This window comes from Natator depressus, chromosome 1 (assembly GCF_965152275.1).
Source record: "Natator depressus isolate rNatDep1 chromosome 1, rNatDep2.hap1, whole genome shotgun sequence".
Classification (NCBI taxonomy): domain Eukaryota; kingdom Metazoa; phylum Chordata; order Testudines; family Cheloniidae; genus Natator; species Natator depressus.
In genome coordinates this window covers 111,725,177-111,743,313 of record NC_134234.1, presented here as the reverse complement: position 1 = coordinate 111,743,313, position 18,137 = coordinate 111,725,177, and the positions used below count along the sequence as shown (strand labels likewise).

At 43.4% G+C, this 18,137-nt stretch overlaps 1 protein-coding gene across 2 annotated transcripts in view; it reads left to right on the top strand.

Moving 5' to 3' along the window:
• The window catches only part of CCDC138 (coiled-coil domain containing 138), a 75,928-nt gene extending 65,414 nt beyond the window's left edge, over window positions 1-10,514 (top strand). The window contains exons 13-14 of one of the 2 annotated variants that reach the window (XM_074964397.1): window positions 7,924-8,062; window positions 9,450-10,514. In XM_074964397.1, coding sequence (XP_074820498.1) covers window positions 7,924-8,062; window positions 9,450-9,621 — 311 coding nt within the window. In that variant the 3' untranslated portion in view covers window positions 9,622-10,514. The remainder of the gene's footprint in view (window positions 1-7,923; window positions 8,063-9,449) is intronic. The other variant, XM_074964388.1, reaches the window with a different exon arrangement.
• Window positions 10,515-18,137: the final 7,623 nt, after the last annotated feature.

Sequence of the window (18,137 nt, the reverse complement as noted above, 5' to 3'; positions counted from 1 at the left end):
AGCCGGATGCAATGCCTAGCACTTCAGCCTCTGCGCAGCGCACCCCCAGCACCGGGCTCATCCCGGCACCAGTCCCCTTCGCCAGTGCCTAGGAAGAAACAGGGACCCAGCACTAAGCAAGCCGGATCAAGGGGCATTGGGCAAAGGAACCTGCTTGGGCCACCCGCCCACACCGGAGCCGCAAGGAGGCTCACATCCCCCCACTCCCCAAGTGATCTGCCACCGACTCTGAGAAGTAGTAGGGGACCTAGGCTGATGGCGCAGTCAACGCCCTCTCAGCTCCTGATGCCCCGAGAGCCAATGGACTCTCCCACCGCAGATGGCACCGCATGTGGTGATGGACCCGGCTAAGGCTCCCTAAAAGTGCAAGCCATCGGTCAAGGCCTCCCAGAAGGCAAATGAGGGCCACCGGACTCCAGAGCCAAGGCAGAGCCCTGTGTCACCGTGCCCTTGGTCTCCACGTCAGCCTAGGTCACCTGTTTGCCGCTACAGGTCACTGGCACCACGTTCCCAGTCTCCGCCCTCATGCTGGGCTTCACCTAAAGGGAGGCACTAGTCATCTTACAGTCAGCACTGGTCATCTTCGTGCTGACAGTCACTGTCACCGAGACCTCGGGGATGCTCCCCAGCTCGGCGCTGCTCCCCCTACTCCTGGCACTGGTCAGACCACTCCAGGTACCTGTCACTCACAGCAATGGTTAGCTGCCAGACCCAGGCCTTGACAGTCCTCCGGTGAGAGGGAGTTCAGTTCCTTGCCGAGACAGCATCATCGTGACTGGGCTCCGGAGGGTGCCTCTGCCGTGGTGATGCTGACCTGGAAGCAGGGCCAGTGGCCAGCACAGTGGCCTTATTGGAACACCCATGATGCCAGTGCCCCAGTCCACCAGTTCTCAGTTGCAGCATCAGACAAGCCCCAGTCGTCACCGGGCTTGGTGCTGGATGTGTTGGCAGGCACTGTGGGGAAGGAGCAAGTGCCCACCCCAAGACACCCTTCCCCTGTGGGTGAAAATGCCCCAGGCCCTCCGTCCGGTGGTTCAGTCGTCATCCTCCTCTCCAGACAAGGCAGTGGCAGGGCCCTCCCGGGCTAGTCCACTGGATGACTTCAGGGAGCATCAAGCACTGGGTGGCCACCAGCTTGGGCCTCGAGGCAGAGGAAATGGTGGTACAATCAGACACATGGTTCTATGTGCTCTTCACGTCCACCTCAGCATGTGTCGCAGTCCCAGTGCATGAGGGGGTCCTAAACATTTCCAAAGCCATCTGGCAAACTCCATCCTCCATTCGCCCACTTCCAAGATGGCTGAAAAGAAGTATTTTGTCCCTGCCAAGGGGCTCGACTTATACACCTAGCCGCCCCCAGGTTCATTGGTCATGTTGGTGGCCAACAAAAAGAACAAACGGGCCCACCAGTTCCACCTCCAAGAATAAGGAGGCCAAGAGACTGGACCTTTTTAGGAAGGAAAATTTATTCCATGGCCAGTCTCCAATTCAGGGTGGTGAACCACTAGGTTCTTTTGGGGCATTATAACTTTAACCTCTGGGACTCCCTCCTTAAGTTTAAGGACTCCATGCCCCAGGAGACAGCCCAAGAGTTCGGGGCTATGGTGGAGGAAGGAACCACGGTGGCTCCCTCCTGATGGCCTGGGATGCAGCTGATTCGGCGGCCAGGGTGGTTTTCTCAGAGGTGGCCATGAGGCGCAGCTCCTGGCTTCAGACCGCTGGCCTATCCAAGGAGATGCAGTCCTCCATACAGGATCTCCCATTCGATGGAGTCGGGCTGTTCTCTGAGCAGATGGATGCAAGGCTACATGGTCTAAAAGACACTCTGGCCACCCTCCGCTCCCTGGGGATGCATACACCTCAGTCTGCGAGGAAGCCATTCTGGCAGGGACCTGCGAGGAGAAGGGACGCTGGCTTTAGTTGCCACCATCCTTCATCCTCCCACTTGACTGCGCAACCTGGCCTAGTGAAACACCACAGAGGCCAGAAGTGCTCGTTTTGAGGGTGCACTCGAGCGACACACCAGACACCTCCCCGGATCTGCCCCACCTTTTCCTCAGCTGTCTCCATCTCTACCTTTCAGCCTGGTCGAGAGTCACCTCAGACCATTGGGTGCTAGAAATTGTCACTGGGCTACACCCTCCAGTTTCCGGACACCTCTTGCTCCCACCCACCCCTTCCCAGTCCCTCTTCAGGGACCCTTCTCACGAGCAACTCCTTGTTCAGGAGGTAAACAACCTCTTACAACTGGGGGAGTGGAGGAGGTTCCTCAGGAAATGAGGGGGAAAGGTTTCTACACCCACTATTTCCTGATTCTGAAGGCAAAAGGGGGCCTACATCCCATTCTAGACCTGTGATGACTCAACAAGTACCTCAAAAAGTTGAAGTTTTGCATGATATCCCTGGCCTCCATCATTCCCTCCCTGGATCCAGGAGAGTGGTACGCCACTCTCGACTTGAAAGATGCTTATTTCCATATCTCTATTTTCCAAGGACACAGACTGTTCCTCTTTTATGGTGGGGCAGCGCCATTTCCAGTTCATGGCGCTCCCCTTTGGCCTCTCCTCAGCCTCGCAGGTCTTTACAAAATGCATGGCCCCAGTAGCCGCTTACCTGAGACGTCAGGGGGGTCCAAGTCTATCCTTATCTCGAAGATTGGCTCATCAAGGGCAGATCGCGGGATCACATGTAGAGCAGCCTCGATTTGGTGTGGTCCACATGCTGTGACCTGGGCCTGTTAGTGAATGAGCAGAAGTCAACCCTCGTACCAGTGCAACAGATGGAGTTTATTGGGGCAGTTCTAAATTGCACACATTCCTTCCAGAGTCCCATTTCCGAGCCATGTCGGATGTTCTCTCCCGTGTGAGGGGTCATCCACTCACCACCACTCACACCTTGCCTAAGGCTGCTAGGCCACGTGACTGCTTGTACTTATGTGGTCCGTCATGCCCGGCTCCATGTCCAGCCTCTGCAGGTGTGGTTGGCATCAGTCTACATTCCCAACAGGCATGATCCAGACCTGGTAGTCAAAGTGCCAGACCACATCCGGGCGTCACTGGCATGGTGGCTGGACCCTGCGTCGGTGTTGCGGGGAGTCCAGCCCTGGCCCTAATGCTGACTCTGGTGTCCAATGCCTTGGACCTAGGCTGGGGTGCCCACCTGGGCAAGCTCAGTGCATAGGCCGCTGTTTGGGGGGGGGGGGTCAACCACTCCTTCCACATAAATGTCAGGGAGCTCAGGGCGGTCCACTTGGGCTGCCAGGTTTTTCAGCCCCAGTTGCAAGGCAAAGTGGTTCAAGTCCTGACGGACCATGCTGCCACAATGTTTTATATCAACAAACAGGGCAGAGCCAGGTTGTCAGCCCTGTGCCAGGAAGCTCTCAGTCTGTGGGACTTCTGCATCCAGCATGCCATTCATCTCGTGGCAGTACACCTCCCTGGAACCAGAAATTTATTGGCGGATCACCTCAGCAGAACCTTCTCGTCTCGCCACGAGTGGTGATGTGGTCGATCAGATCTTCCGAAGGTGGGGGTTTCCCCAGCGGACTTGTTTGCAACTTACCAGAACAGAAGTGCCACCGGTTCTGCTCATTTCAGGGGGTCAACAGGGGCTCCCAGTCAGGCGCCTTTCTGCTTCTTTGGTTGGGGGCTCTGATGTACGCTTTCCTGCCAGTGCCATTGCTTCATAGAGTTCTCATGAAGATCAGGCAAGGCCAAGGTCATCCTGATAGCCCCGGCTTTGCCGCGCCAGCTCTGGTTCAGCACGCTTATGGATCTGTCGGTGGCAACGCTGATGCCACTGCCCCTCTGGCCAGATCTCCTATCGCAGAACCACGGCCGGCTGTGCACCCAAATCTAGCGGCACTGCACCTCACAGCTTGGTTGCTCCGTGGTTAACTGCCGAGGAATGGGAATGTTTGGCCCGAGTTCAACAGGTCCTACTGGGAAGTAGGAAACCCTACTCAAGAGCAACCTATGTGGCCAAATGGAAATATTTTACATGCTGAGCCTCGACCGATGAGGTTAGGCCTCAGCAGGCGTTGCTGCAGCTGATCCTGGACTACCCTCTGCATCTCAAGCTCCAAGGTTTGTCCCTTTCCTCAATTAAGGTCCATCTGGCCTCTATATCGGCCTTTCGCTCTCCATTCCAGGGCAGATCCGTCTTCACGCCTAGCATGACGGTCCGATTCTTGGCCTGGAGTGGCTCTACCCTCAAGTAAGGGGCCCTGTGCCCCCGTGGGACTTGAATCTGTTACTTTCCCGACTCATGAGGGCCCCCTTCAAGCCCTTGGTATCCTGTTCCCTTCTTCTGCATTCCTGGTAGCAATAACTTCTACCCGAAGGGTCTCCGAAATTAGGCCACTTACATCGGAGCCACCCTATATGGTGTTCTTCAAGGACAAGGTCCAATTGCGAGCACGTCCGGCTTTTATGCCCAAGGTGGTTTCACTATTTATTTCACACAAGCCAGGACATATTTCTGCCAGTCTTTTGCCCAAAGCGTCATAAGTCTGAAGAGGAGCGTGGGCTGCACTCTCTGGATGTCAGGAGGGTGCAAGCCTTTTACATGGAGTGGACCAAGCCATTTCGCAAGTCAATGCAGTTGTTCATTGTGGTGGCAGGTAGGATGAAAGTTCATCCGGTGTCTGCCCAGAGAATTTCTTCCTGAATCACAGCCTGCATCTGTTTCTGCTACGACCAGGCGAAGGTGCCTCCACTGGCGGTTGCAATCGCCTACTTGAGTAGAGCTCAAAGCCTCGGAGCAGCCTTCCTGGCCCATGTGCTGATTTCTGACCTCTGCAGGGCTGCCATCTGGTCGTCTGTGCATATGTTCATGTCTCACTATGCGCTTACACAGCAAGCCCGAGATGACGCTGGCTTTGGTAGAGCGGTGTTGCAAGCCACGCGTCTGTGAACTCCAAGCCCACCTCCAGGGATTCTGCTTGTGAGTCACCTAGAATGGAATCAACATGAGCAAGCACTCAAAGAAGGAAAAATGGTTACCTACCTTTTGTAACTTGTTCTTTGAGATGAGTTGCTCATGCCCATTCCATTACCCACCCTCCTGCCCCTCCGTCGGAGTTGCTGGCAAGAAGGAACTGAGAGGGCGTAGGGCCGGCGGTGCCTGATATACCGACGCAAGAGTTCAGCACTCAAGGAGCGGACCCTACAGATACCGCTAAGGCAAAAGTCTCTGACACCTGTGCGCACCTAGAATGGGATGGACATGAGCACCACATCTCAAAGAAGAAGAGTTACAAAAGGTAGGTAACCATTTTTTCTTTACTTCATTGCCTTATGCTGTAGTTTGCATATCCTGCTAAGTTGCCTTATTAAGTAGGACTTACAAATGAGTTTAAAGCAATGAAAAAAAATAAACTATGAAGCCTCTTTCTTCCCAAATCCGTGTCCCTTTGCTACATATGACTAACCCATGGTATCAGTTAGAAAGTCAAACATCATTTTATTAGCCTTCTGTATACTTTCTATGAATCATATTGAAATATCAGATTGCTTTGAAACAGTGAATAACTGTTGTCCTTTATTTCTTAAATTAAAAACTAAGTTTTCAGTATGTTTGTCTCATTAGATAAGCAGGATTTGTAGAAGCAGTTCTAGAATGTGAAATTTTCTTGATATTTTCTAATTGTTGCTGTTGCCTAACAGGGTGGATTGATTTAAATCACTTATTTTAATCATGGTTTAAATAATCAAGTAGGAAACCTTGATTTAAATAATTGGTTTTAGTCTGGTTTTGCATTTGTACTTTTTGGTTATTGTCCTAAAGAAAAGTTCTTTCTCATTGGCTGTTATAACCATTGGAACATGTTGGTTTGCAACCAAATATAGCCTTTACGCTCAATTTGGTACGTCATTTTGCTAACTGGAAGAATATACTGTATATGTACATATGTATTTAAACAATTATATATATACCTACATTTATTTACCTATATATATATATAACCTACATTTATTTGAATTTTTAGTTTTTACATTTTTTTATGTTGGAAATGGTGAATGGTAAACATTTGATATTTTTTTACCCAGGATTTGTGCCAAGCTGTGTTTGGATGGAAATTGGAATTAAAAGTGTGCAAAAGCAACATTTTACATTTGTTTTTTAGTAGTTGCATAAAGTTACCTTTTATATGCAAGAAGCATAAGAAAGAAAACAAGTTTCAGAGCATATTTTGCATTTAAAATTTATTAAGCAGAGGAATTATTACCTGGAGTTAGTGAATTGACAGATATTTGAAAGTATTTAGGTGCTTAAGGGCTTGTCTATATGGTGGGGTGGGTAATGTGTTGTACAGTGGGTGGGTGGGGTGATTTCTAAAACGCACTAACATGTTGCACATTAATTGATCCAGGTAGACCCTGCTGGTGCACTTTAACGTAGTGCTGTTAGAAACAGTACTATGTTAAAGCTCACTAGGGAACCTTTGGTGTGCATCAGCAGGGTCTACATTGACCAATCAATGCACAACACGTTAGTAGTGCACGTTAGAAGTCACACCTCTGCAGAGCACCTTACCCCAACATATAAACAAAGCCCTAAAAATACAGAACAGAAACTGTAGTACTTACATTTGGAAAAATATAAATACCAATATTTGCTCCCTTGTAAAGACTGCAAATAGAATATCTACTTAATCCTAGTACACAACATTGTGATATATTTATAAAGCTTGAGTTGACCTAAAAAATTATTTACCCCAGTTATATAATTTAAAAAGAGGCACCCTTTATCTCATTGTAATTTGAGGAGGGCTTATTGATGCTGCTGTATTTTTATTATTTAAATTATTTTAATGGACTAAAGTAGGTTTTGGCCTTAATGTAAATTGACAAAATTTCAAATATAATTTGAAATCAGTTTATTTTAAAAAAGAAAAATATATTTAATTTAAATAAAAATTGATTTAAATAAAAACTAATCTGAGTTTTTTTTAATTTTTAAAAAACTATCTACCTTTGGGTGGAACAAATGCACATTCATGTTTATTTCGCATGGGGGGGGCACTTAGCAATATGATGCATGTATTTGTATTTGCATTCTCTTTGCCCTGTAAGGCCAAAAAAATGAATTGTTCACCCTTGGTGTCCTTATTAGTTTTTTGAACTCTTAAACACAGAATTTGATGGTTTGTAATTATAAACTAATTTGTTAGGTTCGAAAATGTGGTGATAAAATGTGGACAGATTTCATTGTGTGTATATATGAGCAGTAAAATTGTGGAGAAGAGAACAAAGGTGAATAGAAATGCATCATGACTTGACGAAAAGCTTTAGGTAGGCAGCATTAAGGGAGTTATATTAATATTTATATGGATCTTTTTTTTTGTCCCCAGTTTTTATTGCACCTGTCTCGAAGCTGAGTACTACTAAACTAACATTTTGATAATGAAAGATTACCTAGTTTCACATTAGCTTCTATAAGTATTTCAGTATCATCTGCTGACATGTACTTTTGCAGCTTCTTAAAGCAATACTCCTTGGTGAACCACCTTTGGCACTGCTTAGTGCTTCTGCCTGCTGATCACTTGATGTGCACAGCTGATACGTGAGTTTCAGATAGGTGTGTCAAAGATGCAGAATTATCACTTTAGTTAAAAGTAGCCCGCCCTCCCTCCTTTCTGCCATTTTTTATTGTTGAGAAAAGCAAAATGCTTTTACTGTGTTTACTACCTTGTTTTATATCCAAGTGTTTATTGGTGATGTCAGCACAGCATTGTAGCTCAGGTTCTGTAGTTTCTGATTCTGCTAGCGTTTTATGTCAAAAGTGCAGTAGAAGCCAAAAAGTTATGTGGTTTGTCTTGTTACATTGCAAGTATAAAGTGCACTTCATCTTTTATTAACTATAGTATTGGATTTTTTTGTCCAAATTAATTGATGAGAACATTACATTATTATTTTACAGGTTTTCTGCAGCCTTTCCTAGAAGCCTGCAGCAGTGTGTCCTTTTTCCGTACTTGTTCTGTGTTGCTTCGAAATCCTAAACTCGATCTACTGATACTGGAAAAACTCAGCATTATACTGCAAAAACTCTCCAGAATCAAGTAAATATTTTTTATTTTGTAGTCTTAGTTATCAAAAATTGCTTTTTTATATTCCTCCTCTTTCCAGAGTGGGTCTGCACTTCTAGCAATATTGCAGATATTAGATCTAGCATGGGCAATGCTAGAATTTCTCTGCCATCAGTTCCATTAAAAGAACAGCTTTTACCATCTTATAAAATGGATCTTTCAAGTTTTCTTCTAAATCCAGGTTTTGTGCAGTTCAGCTTACATAAAATGTAAATCCTTATTGGGCCAGTATTTATGTTTATTTTATATTTGAGTTATCTTGTATGCTTATCATCTCTGACTTCATTTTTTCTGCTTGACCCCAAGTTTTGCTGAGTTACTTTGTAACACAGTTTTTCTGGGGTGAAATTTGCAAAAGGACCTATGTGACATAGGAATCTAGATCCTATGTTCAAAAGTGATTTAGGCACTTAGAAGCTGTAAGAGTTAAGCTTCTAAGTGCCCAGAAGTAATTTTTGAAAAGGGAATTTAGACTGTTAAATTTGACCCTTTCTAAGGATCTTTCTCTGTGCTTGTTGCTTTACAAATTTATTGCAACAGAAATTCTCACCTGCCTAATGATATCACATCTTGTACTGAATTATGCCAGTGCATTACTTGATCTGATTACTTCTTTTCTAAAACAACAGAGTCCTAAATTAAAGTCTTTTATTCATATTAGGTACTGAACACTTTTTTTTCCAGAAAATTAGGGATATATAGATTAGTTTTGATCTTCTTGAGGATAAAAAAAACAACCCTATAACTCTAGGTGGGGAAAACAAGAAGTTTCTAAGTTGAAAGAAAAACAACAACAATATTTTTCATTGGAGATAAGTTAGAATTTAATGAATTGTGATTTTTCAAACAAAATTGCTTAAAATTTTGTAGACTAAAAAAAAAATTTCACATCCCTATCAGCTGTTGGATCTTCCAGTGTTGGATCAGTCTACAGTATTTTTAAATATAGTTTCTTTCTGTCTATATTTCCAGGGCTGTGTCTCTCCCCTTGCACTCCCCCCACCACTTGGTCTACTACCCAATCCTTCTTTCACAGCTGTGAAAACTTGCTTCATCTATTCCTTAAAGTTTCCTTGGACTACATTTAAAAGCCATTTATCTGTGGGAAAGGATACTTCTGCATGGGATCATGTTTATTTTTATCACAATGCAGCAAAACCATAGCAGCTTAGAGAGACAGCCATTATCACTGACAATGTAAAGAATCACATTCGTGGAATATAAAATACAACACACATTTTGGTTCCATAAAAAATGTCAGTCTCTCCAGAACAGTGATTTTTGAAATTCTCTTCCCGTACTTGAAAGTAATCCAATGAATTTTTGTCACTGACTAATTTTATATGAACATCTTTTGCAGAAGTAATAAGAAGATGTTTGAATTGTTTACTATTCATCTAATGATCCAAGAGCTGCAGAGGACAACACATCCAAATCATGCTTTTCTCTGTATTAACCTCAATTCAATTCTCTTTAATTTGGGTTTAACAAAGAGCAACTCTCTTATCTCCAGTTTAAGCACAAGTCACTAACGAACTGTATTTTATTATGGTTTATGTTCTGTATAATTTGTACAAACAAGATTATATTTATTTATAAAAACTAGCAAAAGATAGCGCAAACTAGCTAACAAGAACATCAATAGCACATTTACTACTACTTGGGTTAGAATTTGTCATGTTACCCTCCCTTATAATCAGTGTATTCATTGAAAGAGAAGGTGGGAAATTGCACAATCTTCAAGAGGCCTTCTTTGTTTTTAAATTTTTAATTTAGCTGAAATATACTTCAGGGTTAGTGCTGTGCTGTTCTAGAAAACTGACCTGTTCAACACAACTGGCACCTGCTTGCTAGGTACACCACTAGTACCTACTTTCCTCACAAAGTTGTGAAATATGAGTTAACCTTAAAAATTAAAAATCTTCAGTGTTTTACCAACATTTATTATTATTTTTTTATTTGTACAGGTGACACATAACATGGAAACATTAGTCTTTTTGCAAATGTATTTCAGGAAAATGATTGTTTTAATTTACTGAAGTTAAATTTTGATGAAATTGAACTTGGTGTATATTAGGTGTATGTTGAATGAGAAACCTTCTCTGGTCTGCGATATCCAGTATTTGCAGGAATTGCTGTTCACTGTTTTCTCTTTTCTTATATGTATTTGCTGTACATTGCTGTGCTTTATTAACTCATGAAACTGGTTTTGTATTTTTTTATGGATTTTGATTGTAATATAATCTCTGAAAATATAAAGTATTTCTTCAAATTTTTGGAATAATACTACTTCAATTAAAAGCCATAATCTTTTAATAAAACGAATCCATTTTCTATTTTATTAATTTCCAAAAGGGCCTTAGTCAAGTCTCCTGCTTATGCACGCACTTTTCCATACATACTTTTCAAACACTAACAGCCAATTAATTTTGTCAGTAATAAGCATAGGTATTGGTACTCAAAGTACATATGTACACAAAATGAGTCCCAACAAGTCTTTCATTTCTAATGTTTGTGTTTGATTATGCCGTTCTGTGGAACTACATGATATATTCTTCGCAACTTCTTGTAATTATATAATTGAAGCTGTGATTATAATTTAAGAACCTGCTTTATAATAAGTCTGTGTTTGATTAACTCAGTCCATGTGAAACTTCATACAAGATTAGTTTTAATGCCCTTTGAGTTTTCTGTGCAGTTTTTGTTTGGTTTCTTACTACAAAGTCTTTGAATTAGGGCTCTGACAGAAATATTTCTGTTGCAGTCTGACCTTTTGTTGACAATGTTTTTAAAGACATCATTCTACACCAAATATGGTAGACAGGAAATCATGAGTGTATCTATTGCAACATATAGTTTAAAAAAAGAGGGGGGGGGACTTCAGATAACTTTTAGCTATTATTCATCATAGCTGAAAGTTTGTGCCAATGATTGCTGATGGATTAAATCTTTGAATAAAAACTTCTCCAGCAGCAGCTATACTTTTGTCAGATTTTATTTCACAACAGAGAAGGTTTTACGTGCTCGTGGCTAACAAATCTTCTCTGTTAGCAACTGCGTTTCTGCTCCTTATGGTCTGTTCCACCCTGCCCAACATAATCTACCCCTGCTTAAGCATTAAAAATGCTAAGAAATTAATGTACAAAAAATTGATTTGTGAAGCTGTCACAGTTGCGCTACACACGTCATTATTACTTCTGCTCCCGTAGGGCTGTCGGCCTTCCATCACTCCATTTACTAAGCTACTACTCCCTCCCAATACAAACCAGTACTGCACTAAACATCCAGAACTAATAGTATTGGTAGGGGATAGTTTCGTAAAGAGGTGTGTGCAGAAGGGGGGATTGAGGGGGACTGAACTAAGGTTGCCAGGCCTGGTCTATGGTTACAGTAATGTTAAGCGGATGTGCCTGTGGGTGGAGAAGAGGGCATATGCTACTAAGGGTATGTCTATGTGCAGCTGCGAGTGTGCTTCCCATCATGGGTAGACAGTCGTGCTAGCTCTGCTAGAGGTAGTGCTCTGAAAATGGCAGTATAGCTGGGAGTAGCATGGGCCATGGCTCAGGCGAGGAGCCAGCTCGGGCTAGCTGCCAGAGCACATACTCAGTCAGCTAGCTCCAAGAAGACTAAGGCTATATCTACACTTTGAGCTAAGGTAGTGATTTCTAGCTCAAGGAGACGTACCTGTGCTAACTCTGAATATTAAATCTATGGCCAGATCCTTAAGGGTCTTCTAGCTGATGAGGAGCTCTACCGTATCTTTGTTTAGGTACCCTCCATGCTAATCTTTGTCCAGTTTTTATCAAAGGAAGAATTATCAACATTAGATGTGTTCTCAGCAACAAAGGAGGGAACTGTTTAAGTCTCATACTATCAGCTACATCTTCCTTTGGGATTCAGCCTCAATGTCAAGAACTAAACTAGTCCTATCCAATACCTTTCCTACCCCATTTGGAGACTGCCTGTCACAATTTGACCAACAATGGCAGTCTATAACATCAGACAGATGGATTCTAGAGATTATTCTCAGTGGCTCAGCTATCCAGTTCTAAACCCTTCCTCCTTTGAAGCCTCCTACTCCTCCCCAGTCCTCTTCAGGGACCCATCTCATGAGACCCTGTTGTGAACAGAGCTGAAGTATACAAAAGGTACCATAAGAGTACAGGGAAAAGGGGTTTTATTCAAGATGCTTCCTATATCCAAAAATGAGTGAGAGCCTTCAACCCATTTTAGATCTCAGGAAGCTTAATGCATTTGACAGGAGGTATCAGTTCTTCATAATCCATCTTTTTATACACAACTGGTTCACAGCTCTCGATCATAAGAACAGGTCACACAAACACCTTTCAGAGATGGTCTAGTTTACTTGGTCCTGCTTAAGCACAGTGGACTAGACTAGATGAACTCTTGAGGTCCCTTCCAGCCATACATTTGTATGATTCTTGCTCTAAAGGAGGCTTATTTTCACATTTCAGTCTGACCATCCCATCAGGAATATCAATGTTTTATAGTAGGAAGGGACCACTGCTAGTGCAAGGTCTTCCCTTTGGCCTTTCCATTGCCCCAAGGGTTGTTACAAAGTGCCATTTCATAGTGGCTCTGTATATCAGGAAGCAAGGGATTCTTCTCTATCTTTACCTAGACAATTGGCTTGTCAAAGTATCTTAGAAAGAAGTTGGATATGAAGTAGATTTGCTTCCTTTTTGCCAATCGGAAATTGAGAGTAAATTGAGCGAAGTCACTTATAGGCCTGCTCAGAAGATCCCTTTCTTAGGAACTGCACTGGACACTGTGGTTGGCAGAGCTCTTTTCCCAGAAGAAGGTAATGCAAAGATAAAGTGAGATATAGCCCTGCTTCTACATTCTCTGGAGCAGAAAATTTCTTCTTCAAACTAATGGGGTCTCATAATGTCAACCATGCTTGTGACCCCTTATGCATGTCTTCGAATGAGAAGCTTACAACGTTGGTTGGCAAGCAGTTACAAACCACGCATGCATCAAAAGTTGATGGTCCCCTAGAATGTATCACTAATGTGGGCACAGGATTTGAGTGTCATGAAGGGGATTCCCTTCAGTTCTCAGATACTGTCAATATTAGTTACTTCGGACACTTCCATTCTAGGCTGGGGGACTCATTTGAACACCATAGTGACACTAAAGTGATTGGTCCCCAGCAGAAAGGAAAATGCACATCACTATACTGGAATTGAGAACCATCCAATGGGTTTTTGAATCATTATTTTCTCAAATCAGTCCAGTCACAAGGTTGTTCAGGTAGCAACTGACAATACAATAGCAATGTACTATCTGAACAAACAAGAAGAGTGCATATTCCCCATAGTTGTGCAGGGAAGCAATCCATCTTTAGGGATGATGTATAGAACAAGAAGTTTTACCCAGTGACCATTCATGTAGCTGGGGAAAGCAACAATATTGTGGATTACTTATGCAAAAAAAAAAAAATCACAGATACATACTGGGTAAGTGGTCCTTGAAGGATCCTATGGCAAATTAAATCTTCAAATTGTGGGATTGACCAACAATAGTCCTCTTTGCATTCAAATACAACATGAAGTATCCAAAGCTTTATGCAAGGGCAGGAGGAGACAAGGAATCTCTTTTGGATGCATTTCTGGTGGACTGGGGACAGGATCTCCTGTATGCATTTCCACCCATGCCTCTCATTCAGAGCATGATAAAACAGAACAAAGCCAAAATGATTTTGATAATACCAGCTTGATCCAGGCAGCTGTGGTATCTGGACCTGATTCGTCTGTCCAAGGGGATATGTAGACTTGACTTGTCACCACAGTAAGGGAAAGCGTATCACCCAGATCCTCAGCTGCTTCATCTAACAGCACGGACAATAGGACTTTGAGACTCTTAGGCAGTCTTGTTCTTCAGAGGTACAAAATGTCTTGATTAATGCAGGGAAAGGATCCACCTGTAGATGTTGTGCATATGAATAGAAAGGGTTTTTATAATGGATAATCAGTGATAGAGATCCTTAATATCTAGTCTGTTTATTTAGAGTATTTGCTACATCGTAAAATGTCAGGTCTTGTTGTTATCTGTTAGGGTCCATCTCTCAGCGGTTTCAGCATACCATGTTCCTGGTAATAAATCTGTGTTAGTTCATTACACGGTTAAAAGATTTTTAAAAGGGGATTAATTGATATTCACCAGTTGAGAATTTTGTACCGTTTTAGGATTGAAATATAGTATTTACTCATGTGATGCAACTCCCTTTCAAACCTGTGGGGCACTACTAGTTAAGGTTCCACCATCTAAGCTGCACCACTCAGAGCATTCCAGAGGGTGAATATGCAGAGTCCATCCAGAAGAGCCCTAGTTATAGGTAAGTAACCTTTGTATTTTAAAAAATAATACATATGGGGTTCTTTTTGTTTGCCTTCTAAGTTTTAAGTCCTTATGGTTCACATGTTCAAGCTTTTATTTGAAGTTGAGGACTAGCATCTTCCAAAAAAATTTTTTTTTCCTTCTGCAGCTTTCAGAAGAGCACCAAGATTCACAAACTTGAGCTAAAATCATGAGACTTAGCAAAATTAGATCTATACTATGGACCAAATTTGTAGGTGATGTGCATGGTATTTTAAACTCTCACTTTGACCTAACTACTCTTCTCCCAATGTATTAAGGAATCTAAATTTGTGTAATGTACACAGAGAGGAGCCAGAAAAAAGTGTAAATTAAAGTAGGATAGATTCGGCTTTCACTTGTTCATTCTCTTGGCTCCTCTTTTTATAAACAAACACCCATTTAGATTCCTTTACACATTGTTAGAGTAGATGTAAGGCAAAAATTAATCTATTAATTTCAGAGGGCCTAACTTACACTACCTTACTCATCACCCATTTGGTCCACTGAATCAAGAACTAAAATGAAATTGGACATTGTCTAATTGGACTTGATGTAGTTCAGAGTCATAATGAGGTTCTTCCTTATTCTAATGAATCTCCATTAGCTTAATGCTAACCTGCTAAAGCCAATGTATTACAGGAAACAAACCTGTAGGTTCCTGTTACTGCTAAGTAAAATAAAATACTAAGCTAGCTCTATTGGCGACAAGTTGTTATGTCTTTCCCTCCTTTTTCATTTAGTTGTCCTACATTTTTAAAATAAAGTGCTGGTCCTTTTGTGTATTCCACATGTGGTTATGCATATGTGCCATGAACCTGCGGCTGGAGATTCTAACAAGCAGTGTCCATTGACCTTCATGTGCACAGTAGGTCTTGTGCTCCCTACCAAGGGCATAAGTGTCAATGTGGGCTAATGTCTCTTCAGTTCCTTCTTACTGCTGCATGGCCTGAGTCAGAATCCCTGTGTTCAGATTTCTCCAGCTTTTTTCTGTGGATAGAACTGTAAATAGATGTGTAAATAGTTTTTATATTTCATATTAGTATAGTTAGTATGGCTTGTTTTCCCCCCCATACTGGGGATTATGCCCAGAGTCCAACAATTGTGTGTTCTGCCCTTACTCCTTCTCCGTGAGTGACAATCACCAATGCTGCCTCCACTGCTTCGATCAGTCGCGTATGTCTGCGAAGTGCAGTGTTTCACTCATTTCCACTAAGAACTCATGAAGCTTGTGCGCTTCAGCTAAGGAAGCACCTTACGTAGAAGGCTGAGGCCCCACTCTAATCTGGGACCGAGAGACCACCCTGTACATCAGCCTCAACATACAAGTGGTGCCTCTCCAAGCACAAACTTCGTAGCTGAGTTTGCAGCTCCTGAGCCCAAGGATTCTTCCTCAGAGCTTTGCATGCAAGTAGGGTGAAGTCTCATGCTTAAAGAGACAGATTCCAGTCCATGACTGTTCACAAGAGATGAAATCTCTCCTCGAGACCATTGAGGTTGGGTGAATTTTTGCATGCAGATCCTAAAGGACAACAGCACCACTGAAACCCCCCAGACTCGAGGATAAAGTGTGCAAAAGGAAAGATCAGCCAGGTCTGTTGGTGACTCCAACTCCAAAACACAAGGATCATCATCTACTGATTCCATCTAAGAGTGCAGATCCAGACTCGTCATCTGTACCACCTTGCTTGTCTACCTCCTGAGATGTGTTGGAACTCTCTGGGCACAAGGATGTACGGTGACATATACCATACCGGTGAATATTTTCCTTCCTTATCCATAGTCTCCCATCCTCTCTGGTCTGGCCCGCCTAAGGGATGTTACTACTCTGGAGAATGAAACTACTTCAGTGTCTCATCTCTGACCATCAGGTAGAAGTGTCCCAGAACCAATGGTCCCACCATTGGAAAGGGAGCAGTTTTCAGACTTGGATGAGTCATATTCTGACCTCTGCCACCTCCTCAGAGAGAGCTGAGCACTAACCAGCAGTAGGTCAAGGAGATCTAGATGTTACCCCCCCAAATAGGACTTCAGGGACTGCTGGTACCTGATGCCATGGGGTCACCCACAAACAGCTGACCCTTTTTTGGCCTTATTGGGGCCCAGGGGGTCCCTATGGCAGATGACAAAGGCCTGTCCAAAAATTTAAACACATCTTCTTGGCACCAACCAGATCCGCTGGAGTATGAGGAGGTGGATGTTGACTCAGATAGCGATGGGAAAAATCTCATCCTTGTCTTGGGACAAAGCAGTCACTCCTTCCTTTCTCTTCCTACTGGACAATCAGAGGCAGTACTAGGAGCGATTGCACATGATTGCTAGTAACCTCCAGGTAACACTGGAGGACATCCAGGACCCCCACCACTAGCTCTTAGATATTTTGCAACCTGTAGGCCCAAGTAAGGTAGTGCTTCCAGTTAATGAGGCCATCATGGAGCAGGCTAGCTTGGTCTAGCATACTCCAGTATCCTGTGTCCCCACACCTAAAAGAGTCAAGAGGTGCTATTATGTCCCCATCAAGGAAGCTGAATTTCTTTTCTCCCATCCTGCCCTGCAACACTCTGGTTGTACAGCAGCTACAGAAAGGGGTAGGTTGCAACATCAAAGGACTACCCCAACCGACAAGGGCTCAAAGAGATTGGGGAGAAAGGTCATTTCATCTACAGGCCTGCAATTCCATATTGCTAACTATCAGGCTTTGTTCGCAAAAGATGATCTGAATAACTATTGTAAGGACAAGCTTCCCCTGAGGCCAATTTCAGTACTTCATAGAGGAAAGTTAGTGGCAAGAACATGCCTTCAGATGAAAGTGGATGCAGCAGAAATGGCAACCAGAGGCCTGGCTACTGGTATGGTCATGATGAGGGATTCCTGACTACAGTCTTGGGTTTCCCCAGGGAGGTCCAGAATACTGTACAGGACCTTCCCTTCAAAAAGTTGAATCTCTTCAATGAGAAAACAGATATCCCTAGACTCATTAAATTACTTGAGATTGACCCTATGCCTCCTGGGGATTTACACTCTGTCCCCAAGTAGAAAACACCAAAGACAAACCTATAGGCCAAGGCCACCCCCTCCTCAAGTGTTCTACCACCAGCGTCCAGCCAAACCTCCTCAGAAATGTCAGAGGGTTCAGAGGCTTTGCCTTCTTTTCATCCTCTACCACCATGACCTCTACCCATTCCCAGCCTCCTGCAAAGGGCTACTTTTGACATCTCAGTTGAGACACACCTATCACCATTAATGCCACCCACATCTTCTCCCATTATACTGGGGGGCCATCTCACACTTGTCACCCACAGTTGGACTTGATCATGACAGACAGTTGGGTCTTGGAAATTATCCATCAAAAGGTATTCCATTGAGTTTCTCTCCCTTTTCCCTCACAAACCCTCTTCTCAGTCCCCCTTCAGGGTCAGCTCTTATGAGGGGATTCTTCATCAAGAAGCGGACTCCCTCCTACAATGAGGGGTGATAGAGCGCACATTTCACCTCAGTATCAAGGAAGAGGGTTCTATTCCCCCCCATTTCCTAGTCCCCAAAAAAGAGATCGTGGAGATCCATTCTGGACATTTGGCAACTAAGCATCTTTATTTGAAAGTCGAAATTCAGCATGGTTATGTTAGTATCATTAATTCCCTCCCTACAGGTGGGAATGTGGTTTGCAGCT